The 11,719-nt window shown below is 39.9% G+C and overlaps 3 protein-coding genes across 3 annotated transcripts; 1 reads left to right on the top strand and 2 right to left on the bottom strand.

Annotated features, from left to right (window-relative positions):
• Positions 1-96: 96 nt before the first annotated feature.
• LOC114438974 (chymotrypsin-C-like) lies at positions 97-2,827 on the bottom strand. Its single transcript, XM_028410652.1, has 8 exons — positions 2,694-2,827; positions 2,532-2,620; positions 2,081-2,178; positions 1,489-1,611; positions 1,216-1,352; positions 799-944; positions 365-517; positions 97-202 (listed from the first exon to the last, which is right to left on the bottom strand). The coding sequence occupies exons 1-8, from the start codon at positions 2,761-2,763 to the stop codon at positions 185-187; spliced, it is 834 nt and encodes a 277-aa protein (XP_028266453.1). The 5' UTR covers positions 2,764-2,827; the 3' UTR covers positions 97-184.
• A 2,887-nt stretch (positions 2,828-5,714) lies between these two features.
• Positions 5,715-8,247, bottom strand: LOC114438975 (chymotrypsin-C-like). Its single transcript, XM_028410653.1, has 8 exons — positions 8,153-8,247; positions 7,981-8,069; positions 7,705-7,802; positions 7,082-7,204; positions 6,811-6,947; positions 6,406-6,551; positions 5,984-6,124; positions 5,715-5,821 (listed from the first exon to the last, which is right to left on the bottom strand). The coding sequence occupies exons 1-8, from the start codon at positions 8,220-8,222 to the stop codon at positions 5,804-5,806; spliced, it is 822 nt and encodes a 273-aa protein (XP_028266454.1). The 5' UTR covers positions 8,223-8,247; the 3' UTR covers positions 5,715-5,803.
• Positions 8,248-9,001: 754 nt separating this feature from the next.
• Positions 9,002-11,475, top strand: LOC114438978 (chymotrypsin-like elastase family member 2A). Its single transcript, XM_028410656.1, has 8 exons — positions 9,002-9,076; positions 9,179-9,267; positions 9,345-9,442; positions 9,703-9,825; positions 9,915-10,051; positions 10,474-10,619; positions 10,876-11,028; positions 11,386-11,475. The coding sequence occupies exons 1-8, from the start codon at positions 9,040-9,042 to the stop codon at positions 11,401-11,403; spliced, it is 801 nt and encodes a 266-aa protein (XP_028266457.1). The 5' UTR covers positions 9,002-9,039; the 3' UTR covers positions 11,404-11,475.
• The last annotated feature ends 244 nt before the right edge of the window (positions 11,476-11,719 follow it).

Below are 11,719 nucleotides of genomic sequence, written 5' to 3'. Positions count from 1 at the left end.
CCATCAGCTTTTTTTTACACTGGTAAATAAGAGTTCGTCAGAGCAAATGTTTTTTTTTAATTTGTTAACTAAGAATGACACAAACAAAAAGTTATGTAAAATCTCAACTTTTTATTTTGTTTATTGTCCCATGTTAATTTAAATGCGCACATGCAGTAGTTGCTTTGATCCTAGCAGGTTCTTCTCAATAGGCCACCATTTTCTGTGAAACAGATCATACAGACACGTCAGATTTAGTACAACATGGTGTTTTCAGCTGTATCACATGAGGTAATTATGTGGATATATGTTCTTGTCAATTTTTGTAGGTCTAAAGTTCCTCTACATTCTGTTAAGTGATTTAAAGAGGAGTGTAGGAGCTTACAGAGCTAATCCAGTCGCTGTAGGAGGTGACGCGGGTAAAGACGGTGGGCTTCTTAGGGAAGTTGCAGCTGAGCCCCAAGCCAAAGCTGACAATACCATGAACTTCCCAGGCGCCGTCAGTGTTCTGACAGTTCAGAGGGCCACCAGAGTCTCCCTGAGTCATATGAGAGAAAACATTTGATGAGTGGGCAAGTTCCACACTTCACTGTAACTTATTGACCATAAAAACACCCAGGGGGGGGGACCAGACATTCCTTACTAGTTTATACACTTCCTACTCTGAAATACTTTATTATATTCTCCAAAACAGTCTTCTAGAAACAAGAGGTGTCAGATTTTTGTCTGCAAGAACAGTTTTAGATGAGGAATGTTTGTAATTGACTAAAATTTAAAGAAACTAAGCAACTATTATTTGTATTGCTGTTTAAGACTCACATTGCATCCAGAAACCACTCCGTCTCCACCTGCACAGACCATGGATTCTGACACCATAAAGCCCCACCAGTCAGGCTTGGTGCAGGTGGCATGGTCCACAACAGGGAGGAGAGCCTGCTGCAAGTTGTCAGCAATGGGACCTCCAGCTGTTGGGAGGAAGCACAAGTTCAGGTAAAACTAGTGATAAACCATGGCCTAGGGACAGTCGTCCTAGTGATATTAGAGGTTAAGATAAACTTAGGAAAAAAGAAGAAGAAACCAAAGTGTGTCCTGGATCATATACATAAACATGCAGCTTGTGTTTTTATAGAATACAAATTAGACTGTAGCACACAACTGTTATCTGACTATATATATAAAGAGACTGGTTTAATTTATCTGCATTTATTTCAGTTCAGAAGTGAATGTGTTACTCACTGTAGAGGCGACCCCACCCAGTGACATAGCAGGGTTCATTGTGGGGGAGGATGACGCCGGCAGCCGGAAGGCAAGCAGCCATAATGGTGTCGGAGAAGTCAACAGGGGACTCCAGTTTGATCAGGGCAATGTCATTACTGACAAAAAAACAACAAAAAACAGTGTTATCAAATGTTCTAAAGCTAAACCTACGGTATATATTTTTATTATTGTCTATATTATCTGTATGCAGATGATGCTGTTCACAGTTGTCAGGGGTAGATTATATTTTACCGGATAAACATGGGGTTCCACTTCTCATGCACAATGATGTTAGCAGTTCCCATGAAAACAGCGCCCTCCTCTGTCTCCACCAAGTTGTGCTTTCCCATGGCCACTCTGTATTCTCTGCCTTTGCTGCAGGTTGACAAAGCAAAATGTGAAGCAGATATATATTAGCCAGATTTGCTTGAAAATTTTTGAAGTCAGTTGCTCACTATGTCTTTAGGATAGTTTAGGATAGTTATGTGCGTACCTAGCAAGCATGTTAATCAATAAATAAAGCCAAACAATTTATTTAAGAGCTTGAATCAAGGCAACTGGATTTGTGTTTTGTGAATTGTGTTTTTCTGCTGCTCATACAAGCAGCTATGAGACTGCTTGGAAGCTGTGGTGGTGAAAACAGGTTAACAACCCATTGTTTTCACCTTATTCCCAGGAGGTTTCACCCAAAGTCGCCCCTGTCCAGTCTCATAGCTGCTTGGAGGAGCTGCAAAACACCTTCAAGCATTAACCTCTTGAATGAAAATGACCTGGAGGAGTAAGAATCTTCATTGACACAATGGATGGATGCTATTCACCACACCACTAATCCTTTCACTTATACCTGATACAGTGAGCAGCAGTAAGAACCCACTGGTTGGAAATCAGAGTACCTCCACAGGTATGTCTCCATTCACCTTCTCTGTTGTACTGCAGGGAAATCTGAAAATGCAACAAACAAACAAACAAACAAACAAACACAACAATGTGTGATCACTAAGTTTTATTTAAGACACTGGTACGTCTTTGCGTCTCTCACCAAACCCCTTTGCCCTTTCAAAGGGGTTTGGTGCACTCAAAAACCCATTAAAACATTGCACATGCATCACAAGTGGTGAAAGTCCTACAACTTTGCTTAATTATTTTGTTTACTCTGTTCTTATGTTCTTTATTGAACTTAGGACATTAAGTTTACCTCATTGTTTTCCTTCTTGGATTAATCACACTGATGAGAATATACAGGTTTTATTTTTTTACCAGATATCTTATTTCTCCAATAAAACTCTTCCCTTTACCTGCCAGGGCCAGCTGTGAGGTCTGACATCCTCTCCTCCAACCACCCTGGTCACCACAGGGGGGAAGGTGGGCAAGCCGCACCCATAGGCTGGGGGTGAGACAAACTCTTTTAAAAACTTAGTGTGGTGTGTGATGTTTTTAATCCAAAAAAAGATCCTTACCGCCAGCAACAAACAGAGCAAGAACCACAACCTTCATCATGTCTGTATCTCCACGTGTGGCAGTTAACATCTGGCTTATTTATAGCGTCCACAGTGTTATGCAACCTCAACCCTACATCAATTTCTTGGAAATTTGCCTTTTGACTAAGCTTAATCCTTGGGTGGAGCTAAAACGTAGACCAAGAGGAATATTAGGCCAAGGCCAAAGAGTTCAGGTGTTCAGTTTATGTATGTATTTTATCTTGTTTATTGAACATGTCACTGACGTTTTTTTTAGGTTTTATTATCAGCAGCTGCAGTTCAAATAGCAGCCTTACCCCATACCCATTATGAAATGATAGACCTATAATGCAACGACATATATACAGGATTTCATTGTTCGTGGAAATGCTTAATAGCTTGCCTGCTGTATCCCTTAAATACAATTGAGTTATGCACAGTGGTGGAGGAAGTATGGAAGCTTGGAACTTAAGTAAAAGTACAAATAACCAGCAAAATATATACCGTACTTAAGTAAAAGTAGAAGTGCTATATCAACAATCCAACTTAAGTAAAAGTCTTTAGTACTTACTTTTAAATGTACTTAAAGTATTAAAAGTAAAAGTAACCATGCACTGAATACATATATTTGATCTCCATTGCAAAGGATATATAAAGAGGTTAAAATAATCAAAGAAATCATCTTAAAATTAAAATGGACAATTTACATTTTTAGTACAGAAATCTTTGAAATGTGCCCAGAACCAGCTATGGACAGGTGTGTGTGTCATGACACAGGCTGTGGGCACAGGCTGGTAATAAAAAACAGGCATTCACTATTTTTACTGTGCAAGTATTCCTGCTTTAGCTTAATGTTATGTTTAATGTTAATCAGATATTAAAGGTAGGAAGGAGATTTCATTCTGATGTACTTTTTGTTAAATTAGTGTAACTTCACTTCTTCACAATCCGATAGCAACCAATTAGTTCGGCAGTTTCGCATTAAAACGAAGAATATGAATCAGCTGTGGAAGCTATAAAATGCTAAAAACATCAGCCAAACCTCTGAGACGACCCGATGGCCAAAGTCACAGACCGCAGCTCGTCTTCAGGTAATGCGCGTCCATGTGATTGGGAGGCGTGGCTTCGAGGTGAGCTCCGAGAGAAAGGGGCGTGTGTTTACTTTCGAAATCTGGTTGACTCTCACTGAGTTTTCAAAATCTTCTACCCTATCTTTAATGGAGGGATTCATGTTAGCAAACAGTAGCTAACTAGTCAGCTGAGCCAGTACACCAGCATCATGATTGAGGCTCATTATAGAAACACAGCTCGCAGCGTGACACCACCTCCATGCAGAGTCTGACCTCACATCAGTCCAGAAGTACAGTCCAGCACAGTTGTATGAACACAACTGTATTCATAAATGTATTTGCAACTTTCTACAGACATTGTAGAAATGTAGTGGCGTAGAAAGTACAGATATCAGCTGCAAAATGTAATTGTTTAAAGTATAAAGTATGCACTATTATTTTTACTTAAGTAAAGTATAAATACATTAAAAATAATTAAGTACAGTAACAAAATACAAATACCTAGTTACATTCCACCACTGGCTATGCACAGTTACTCAAATTATGCAAAACCAATATACACACAATATTAAACCCACTCATAAACTTCATATAAAGCAATGTTTAACACATTCATTGTGTATAGCCCAGTACAATTGTATTATACACATAGAGTGAAATATTTTATTTCCCAGAAACAAAGTGGAACAATGCAGAAGATTAATGTTAAGTAAAAGAATGCCACAGCTGCTGAACCTGCAGTATCAGCTTAAAAAAATAAAAAAGAAGAGATAAACATAGAAACATAGTTAACTCAGGTAAGAATGGAACAAGACTAGTTTGAGTTAAGACATGCTAATCATGCCCTTAATGTTATATTAGACACATTTTATGTTATATATCAGAATCAGAATCGTGTTTATTGCCATGTAAGTGAAGAGGTTTCACATTACTAGGAATTTGCCTTAGTGATTGGTGCATACATAAAACAACAAATAACATGAAATAAGAAGCATGCAAGGGTTAAAAAAAAATAAAATTAGATAAAATAAGGTCACGTAAACAAATTAAATAATGTAATCTAAAAGTAAGGCTATAAATTGACATGACATTACAGACATACAAAGAACAGAACATGAGTGGTGGTTGTAATGGCAAACCTAGACCTATGAACAGAGTGTAACTGTAACAGGTACCACATGGATAGGTGAGGTGGTACTAGTGTGCAATGTAGTGCAACATGGAAAGTAAACAGTGCAAATAGTCATCATTGTGCAGTGACTATACTAAAGTGTCATTGTGAGGTGACAGTGCAGAGCAGTATGGTTAATTACAGTTCAACAGTCCAACAGCAGAGGGGAAGAAGCTGTTCTTGTGGCGTGAGGTTCTTGTCCGAATGGACCACAACCTCCTGCCTTAACGGAGTGGCTCAAAGAGTCCATGTCCAGGGTGAGAAGGGTCAGCTGTGATCCAACCTGCATGCCTCAGAGTCCTGGAGATGTATAGGTCTTGGAGAGATGGCAGGCTGCAGCCGATCACCTTCTCAGCAGAGCGCACAACGCAGTCTGTGCTTGTCCCTGGCCATGGTCCCAGCGTACCACACAGTGATGTAGAACTGGACCATCATCCTGGCTGGCACCTTGAGTTTCCTCAGCTGCTGCAGGAAGAACATCCTCTGCTGGGCTTTTTTTATGGAGATATATGGAGAAATGTTTACTGATGGAACATATTGGGCAGTCATTTCTAAATGAATTGTCAAGGCAACACTGTCAAGTGAGAATAATAATAGAATCTGTTTTGACCCTATATATATATATCATAATAAATTAATGTATATATAGTGTGTTGTGGAAACTATAGGAATTAAATCCAAACTGCAGACTATGTTGACCAACTTGTGGTTGTAAGTAAAAATTTATTTATTCATTTATTTATTTATTGAAATTGTTAAATAAGAATGACACAAACAAACTTAATGTAAAACCTCAGCTTTTTATTTTGTTTACTGTCCCATGTTAAATGTGCACATGCAGTAGTTGCTTTAATCCTAGAAGGCTCTTCTCAATAGGCCACCATTTTCTGTGAAACAGATCATACATACAGACACGTCAGATTTAGTACAACATGGTGTTTTCAGCGGTATCACATGAGGTAATTATGTGGATATATGTTCTTGTCAATTTTTGTAGGTCTTCCCTCTAAATTCTGTTAAGTGATTGAAAAAGTAGTGTAGGAGCTTACAGAGCTGATCCAGTCGCTGTAGGAGGAGACGCGGGTAAAGACAGCGGGCTTCTTGGGGGAGTTGCAGCTGTTGCTGACAATACCATGAACCTCCCAGATGCCATCAGTGTTCTGACAGTTCAGAGGGCCACCAGAGTCTCCCTGAGTCATATGAGAGAAAACGTGTGATCAGTGGGCAAGTTCCACACTTCACTGTAACTTATTGACCATAAAAACACCCAGGGGGGGGGACCAGACATTCCTTACTAGTTTATACACTTCCTACTCTGAAATACTTTATTATATTCTCCAAAACAGTCTTCTAGAAACAAGAGGTGTCAGATTTTAGTCTGCAAGAACAGTTTTAGACAAGGAATGTTTGTAATTGACTAAAATGCGAAGGAACCAACTAACTATTATTTGTATTTCTGTTTAAGACTCACATTGCATCCAGACACCACTCCGTCTCCACCTGCGCAGACCATGGTTTCTGCCACCATAAAGCCCCACCAGTCAGGCTTGCTGCAGGTGGCATGGTCCACAACAGGGAGGAGAGCCTGCTGCAAGTTCTCAGCAATGGGACCTCCAGCTGTTGGGAGGAAGCACAAGTTCAGGTAAAACTTCAATGACAGATGACATCATGTAGCCTAAGTTTGTCCTAGTGATATTAGAGGTTAAGATGTCAAACTTAGGAAAAAAGAAGAAGAAACCAAAGTGTGTCCTGGATCATATACATAAACAGGCAGGTTGTGTTTTTAGAGAATACAAATTAGACTGTAGCACACAACTGTTATAAAGAGACTTTATATACAGTCAGATTTCAGTTCAGAAGTGAATGTGTTACTCACTGTAGAGGCGACCCCACCCAGTGACATAGCAGGGTTCATTGTGGGGGAGGATGATGCCGGCAGCCGGAAGGCAAGCAGCCATAATGGTGTCGGAGAAGTCAACAGGGGACTCCAGTTTGATCAGGGCAATGTCATTACTGACAAAAAAAACAACAAAAAACACTGTCCAATCAAATGTTCTAAAGCTAAAACTATATATTTTTATTATTGTCTATATTATCTGTATGCAGATGATGCTGTTCACAGTTGTCAGGGGTAGATTATATTTTACCGGATAAACAGGGGGTTCCACTTCTCATGCACAATGATGTTAGCAGTTCCCAGGAAAACAGCGCCCTCCTCTGTCTCCACCAAGTTGTGCTTTCCCATGGCCACTCCATACTCCACGCCTATGCTGCAGGTTGATGAAGCAAAATGTGAAGCAGCTATATTAGCTCCAGATTCACTTGAAAAAACAAATTTGAACTATTTGAACTACCCACTATGTCTTTAGGATAGTTTATGGAAACGTGTGTACCTAGCAATCATTTTAATCCACTATTGAAGCCAAATAAGTTCACATATTTTTCATATTAGCCAAACAATTTATTCAAGAGTTTGAATCGAGTCAACTGGATTTGTGTTTCGTGAAGATGTTCTGCTGCTCTTACAAGCAGCTATGAGACTGCTTGGAAGCTGTGGTGGTGAAAACAGGTTAACAACCCATTGTTTTCACCTTATTCCCAGAAGGTTTCACCCAAAGTCGCCCCTGTCCAGTCTCATAGCTGCTTGGAGGAGCTGCAAAACACCTTCAAGCATTAACCTCTTGAATGAAAATGACCTGGAGGAGTAAGAATCTTCATTGACACAATTTATGGATGCTATTCACCACATCACTAATCCTTTCACTTATACCTGATACAGTGAGCAGCAGTAAGAACCCACTGGTTGGAAATTAGAGTACCCCCACAGTAATGTGTCCATTCACCTTCTCTGTTGTACTGCAGGGAAATCTGAAACATGCAAAAAACAAACACAACAATGTGTGATCACTAAGTTTTATTTTAGGGTGAATGAGGGGTAGAAGACACTGGTACGTTTTTGCCTTTGCCCTTAAATCTAACAACAAGGGGTTTGGTGCACTGAAAAACCCAATATATCTTATTTCTCCAATAAAACTCTTCCCTTTACCTGCCAGGGCCAGCTGTGAGGTCTGACATCCTCTCTTCCAACCACCCTGGTCACCACAGGGGGGAAGGTGGGCAGGCCGCACCCATAGGCTGGGGATTGAGACAAACTCTTTTAAAACCTGGCTTTTACAAGTGTGGTGTGTGATGTTTTTAAGCCACAAAAAGATCCTTACCGCCAGCAACACACAGAGCAAGAACCACAACCTTCATCATGTCTGTATCTCCACACTTGGCAGTTAACATCTGGTTTATAGCGTCCACAGTGTTATGCAACCTCAACCCTACATCAATTTCTTGGAAATTTGCCTTTTGACTAAGCTTAAACCTTGGGTGGAGCTATAATGACAAACAAGAATATTAGGCCAAGGCCAAAACGTTCAGGTGTTCAGTTTATGTATTTTATCTTGTTTATTGAACATGTCACTTAAGTTTTTTTTAGGTTTTATTATCAGCAGCTGCAGTTCACATAGCAGCCTTACCCCATACCCATTATGAAATGATAGACCTATAATGCAACGACATATACAGGTTATATCTATATATACAGGTTTTCAATATTCATGGACATGTTGAATAGCTCACCTGCTTTATCCCTTAAATACAGTTGAGTTACGCACAATTACTAAAATTATGCTAAACCAATTTATAGAAATAAAACAGCTTTAAATTTCTCTTTCAATTTCAATTTCTCAACTAGATTTCTTTACAGAAAAAACAAAAGTGCACATCCTGTTTACACCAAAACTCTTATGTAGTGTGGTTTCACCTATAAAAATTGACAAACAACAATACAGACGGACTGCCACTGAAGCTTAACATGTCAATGCTTTCTGTAAAATCCCATCGGGAGGCATCTGTGTAGTTCACACAGAGGTATTGGTGAGGAGTATTTGGGGATATCTGTGGTTACTTATCTTCAAGGTTGATTTATTTTTCTCACCATTTTCCCCAGGCTGTGCTGGGGTAAATGTTAAGCAATACACCTGATGTGTCTAAAAAAGTGGTTGATGCACTATATAAAGGGGAGCAACACTCTGAACGTCTGCTGAAGACAGTCACAATGAAGTTCGCAATCTTGGCTTTGTTTGTTGCTGGTGGTACGTTGGTGATACTTTTCTGACAAGAAAACTATGTAGGCAATATTTTTGTTTTCTGATTGCAACACCATCACAAATCATCACATTTCTTTTGTCTCTCAGCGTACGGGTGTGGGCTGCCCACTTACCCTCCCGTCCTCACCAGAGTGGTCGGTGGAGATGATGTGCGTGAGCACAGCTGGCCCTGGCAGGTATACACCTCTCAGACTTTTCTTTAAAACTCTGTGCCCTCCTTAAATCACTCATGGGTGCTGTTTGCTTTCCTCAGGTGTCTCTGCAGTACAAGAGTGGCAGCAGCTTCTACCACACCTGCGGTGGCACTCTGATCTCAAACCAGTGGGTTCTTACTGCTGCTCACTGCATCGGGTAAGGCCAAAGAACAGCTGGCATTTACAGGTGTGTCGCAGACGAGCAAGTTCACATAGGGAAAATAAAAAAAAGTGCTCTCAGTTCTTTACAATAGGTACCAAATTATTAGTTATTGGTAATCTATCAATCCACCTGCTCACTGCAGAAAATGCAGATTTAGAGAACATTAGTGTCAGCTGAACAACTATTGTCACAAGAGCAATACTATCTAAATTGTGCTGATGCTTCTTTCTATATTTTCCTTTGTGGCCAAGCAGCAGTCGCACCTACAGAGTCTACCTGGGCAAACACAATCTGAAGAACGACAATGAGGCTGGTTCCATGGCCATCAGCCCTGCCAAGATTGTCGTCCATCCTAACTGGGACTCTTACAGAATCCGGTGGGCCAAATATTGTACTTATATAGTGGGCTGGATATGAAACTGCTTTACCTGTGTTTCTAAATGTGCTCTTCATGTTTGCACTCTAGCAACGACATTGCCCTGATTAAGTTGTCAACTCCTGTCACTTTCTCCGACGCCATCATGCCTGCCTGTCTTCCCGCCTCTGGAGAAATCCTGCCTAACAAGGCTCCCTGCTACGTCACTGGATGGGGACGTCTCTGGAGTAAGTTCGATCGATGTTAATAAGGAAGTGCTAGTAGCTGTGAAGGCTGTAAACCTTGTGCTCCTGTCATATCTCTAATGTTCAATCAGAATTCATGGAGCACAGATGTAGTTTTTCTCAGCACATATCCACCTTCTTTCCGTCCTAAAATGTGTGAGAAGAATATGTTACACAGCACTCCTGAGGTTAATCATAAACTTGGCCTCTATGGGTCATAAATCTGAAAAGTCCTTATCCAGTTTCAAGAACACTTTTTAGTGTCTTCTTGCCATTTCTTCAGAGTTATGTGATTTATTTTCACAATAATTATAAAATTTGTGTACTGCATAAATAAATACATTTTTAATTTATTAGAAATATGAAAGTATGTTGAATATGATGGATTTTACACCACAGTAAAAACACTTTGTTCCCCTCTTAAGCTGGAGGTCCCATTGCTGACATCCTGCAGCAGGCTCTGCTCCCTGTGGTCGACCACGCTACCTGCTCCAAGTCTGACTGGTGGGGCAGTCTGGTCACCACCAGCATGATCTGTGCTGGAGGAGATGGACAGCTCGCTAGCTGCAACGTGAGTCAGATTCACTTCATTTCACTCAGTACTGAGACATGTCTCTATTATGTCTCTGTAGTTTTACATTTTTTCGAGAGGTTTTTAAATTTGCAGATGGGGCTAAATGATCATATAGAATTAGTTATCAAAAGGAGAATATGTTGCATATATGTGTGTAACTTTCACACAGGGGGATGAGGAAGCCTTAGACCCACTGTCTCAGGTTGTGGCTTGTAAAAGGGTTTTCTTAATGTTGGTCTCTGTTACCTTTTAGGGAGACTCTGGCGGTCCCCTGAACTGCCAGAACTCAGATGGCTCCTGGGATGTGCATGGAATTGTGAGCTTTGGCTCCAGCATGGGCTGCAACTACGCCAAGAAGCCCTCTGTCTTCACCAGAGTCAGCGCCTACATGTCTTGGATCAACAATGTAAGTAGAAAAAAGCACTTGATAAATACATTTGTTCAGTGAATCCCAAAAAATATACAATATACATTCTTCATTATTTATGGTGTAGGCAAACAAGTCGTAAATATTTCCACAGACATCCACTGTTGACTCACTTTAGAGATAATACCAAACAAAATGAAAAGACATACAAACTACTGATGGGCAGCTATTTTTTTTTAACATTTGGCAAAAAAATCTAAATTGTGCAGCAATTGCTGAAGCAAATGAAGAAATACTACTGCATTCCAATACTGTTTAAATTCATTCACCAAGTGCAGAGAAAATATCCTCTTTACACTTAAAAACAATCTTTTAATGCCCTTTGTTTTCTTCCAGGTGATGACTACAAACTAAGATATGGTTTGTTTTTTCTCATACATGGTTGGTTGTTGTACCATCAAATAAAGAATGGAATGTTTTAAAAAATGTCTTTTGTGTTTTCTTAATCATACATCCACATTGATTTGTTAGTGAGTCACAAAATATGTTACCACAGTGTCCTCCTGCCTTCCTTTTATTTTTTTATTCCTCTTTGAGTTTACTGACATGAACTGTTTACAAGCTTTGAATGTACATGTTGCCACCTCACTGCAACTTAAAGCTAACATCACTTTTTTGAATCAACAGCCCTACTGTAGAGCTGAATCCAAAACAATCTATCCATAGGCTA

This window comes from Parambassis ranga, chromosome 7, assembly GCF_900634625.1.
Source record: "Parambassis ranga chromosome 7, fParRan2.1, whole genome shotgun sequence".
Taxonomy (NCBI): Eukaryota; Metazoa; Chordata; class Actinopteri; family Ambassidae; genus Parambassis; species Parambassis ranga.
Note: the sequence above shows the minus strand (reverse complement) of the source record. Positions and strands in the feature narration are given on the sequence as shown.

Coding starts and splice junctions, on each gene's coding strand:
- LOC114438974 (XM_028410652.1), bottom strand. CDS start 2,763: ATGTTAACTGCCACACGTGGAGATACAGACATGATGAAGGTTGTGGTT. Junction 945..1,215: donor TGGGTGGGGTCGCCTCTACA/GTGAGTAACACA, acceptor TCCTCCCAACAG/CTGGAGGTCCCATTGCTGAC. Junction 518..798: donor GAGTGGTTTCTGGATGCAAT/GTGAGTCTTAAA, acceptor CATATGACTCAG/GGAGACTCTGGTGGCCCTCT.
- LOC114438975 (XM_028410653.1), bottom strand. CDS start 8,222: ATGTTAACTGCCAAGTGTGGAGATACAGACATGATGAAGGTTGTGGTT. Junction 6,948..7,081: donor TGGAACCCCCTGTTTATCCG/GTAAAATATAAT, acceptor TTTTTTTGTCAG/TAATGACATTGCCCTGATCA. Junction 6,552..6,810: donor TGGGTGGGGTCGCCTCTACA/GTGAGTAACACA, acceptor TCCTCCCAACAG/CTGGAGGTCCCATTGCTGAG.
- LOC114438978 (XM_028410656.1), top strand. CDS start 9,040: ATGAAGTTCGCAATCTTGGCTTTGTTTGTTGCTGGTG. Junction 9,077..9,178: donor GGCTTTGTTTGTTGCTGGTG/GTACGTTGGTGA, acceptor TTTGTCTCTCAG/CGTACGGGTGTGGGCTGCCC. Junction 10,620..10,875: donor GACAGCTCGCTAGCTGCAAC/GTGAGTCAGATT, acceptor GTTACCTTTTAG/GGAGACTCTGGCGGTCCCCT.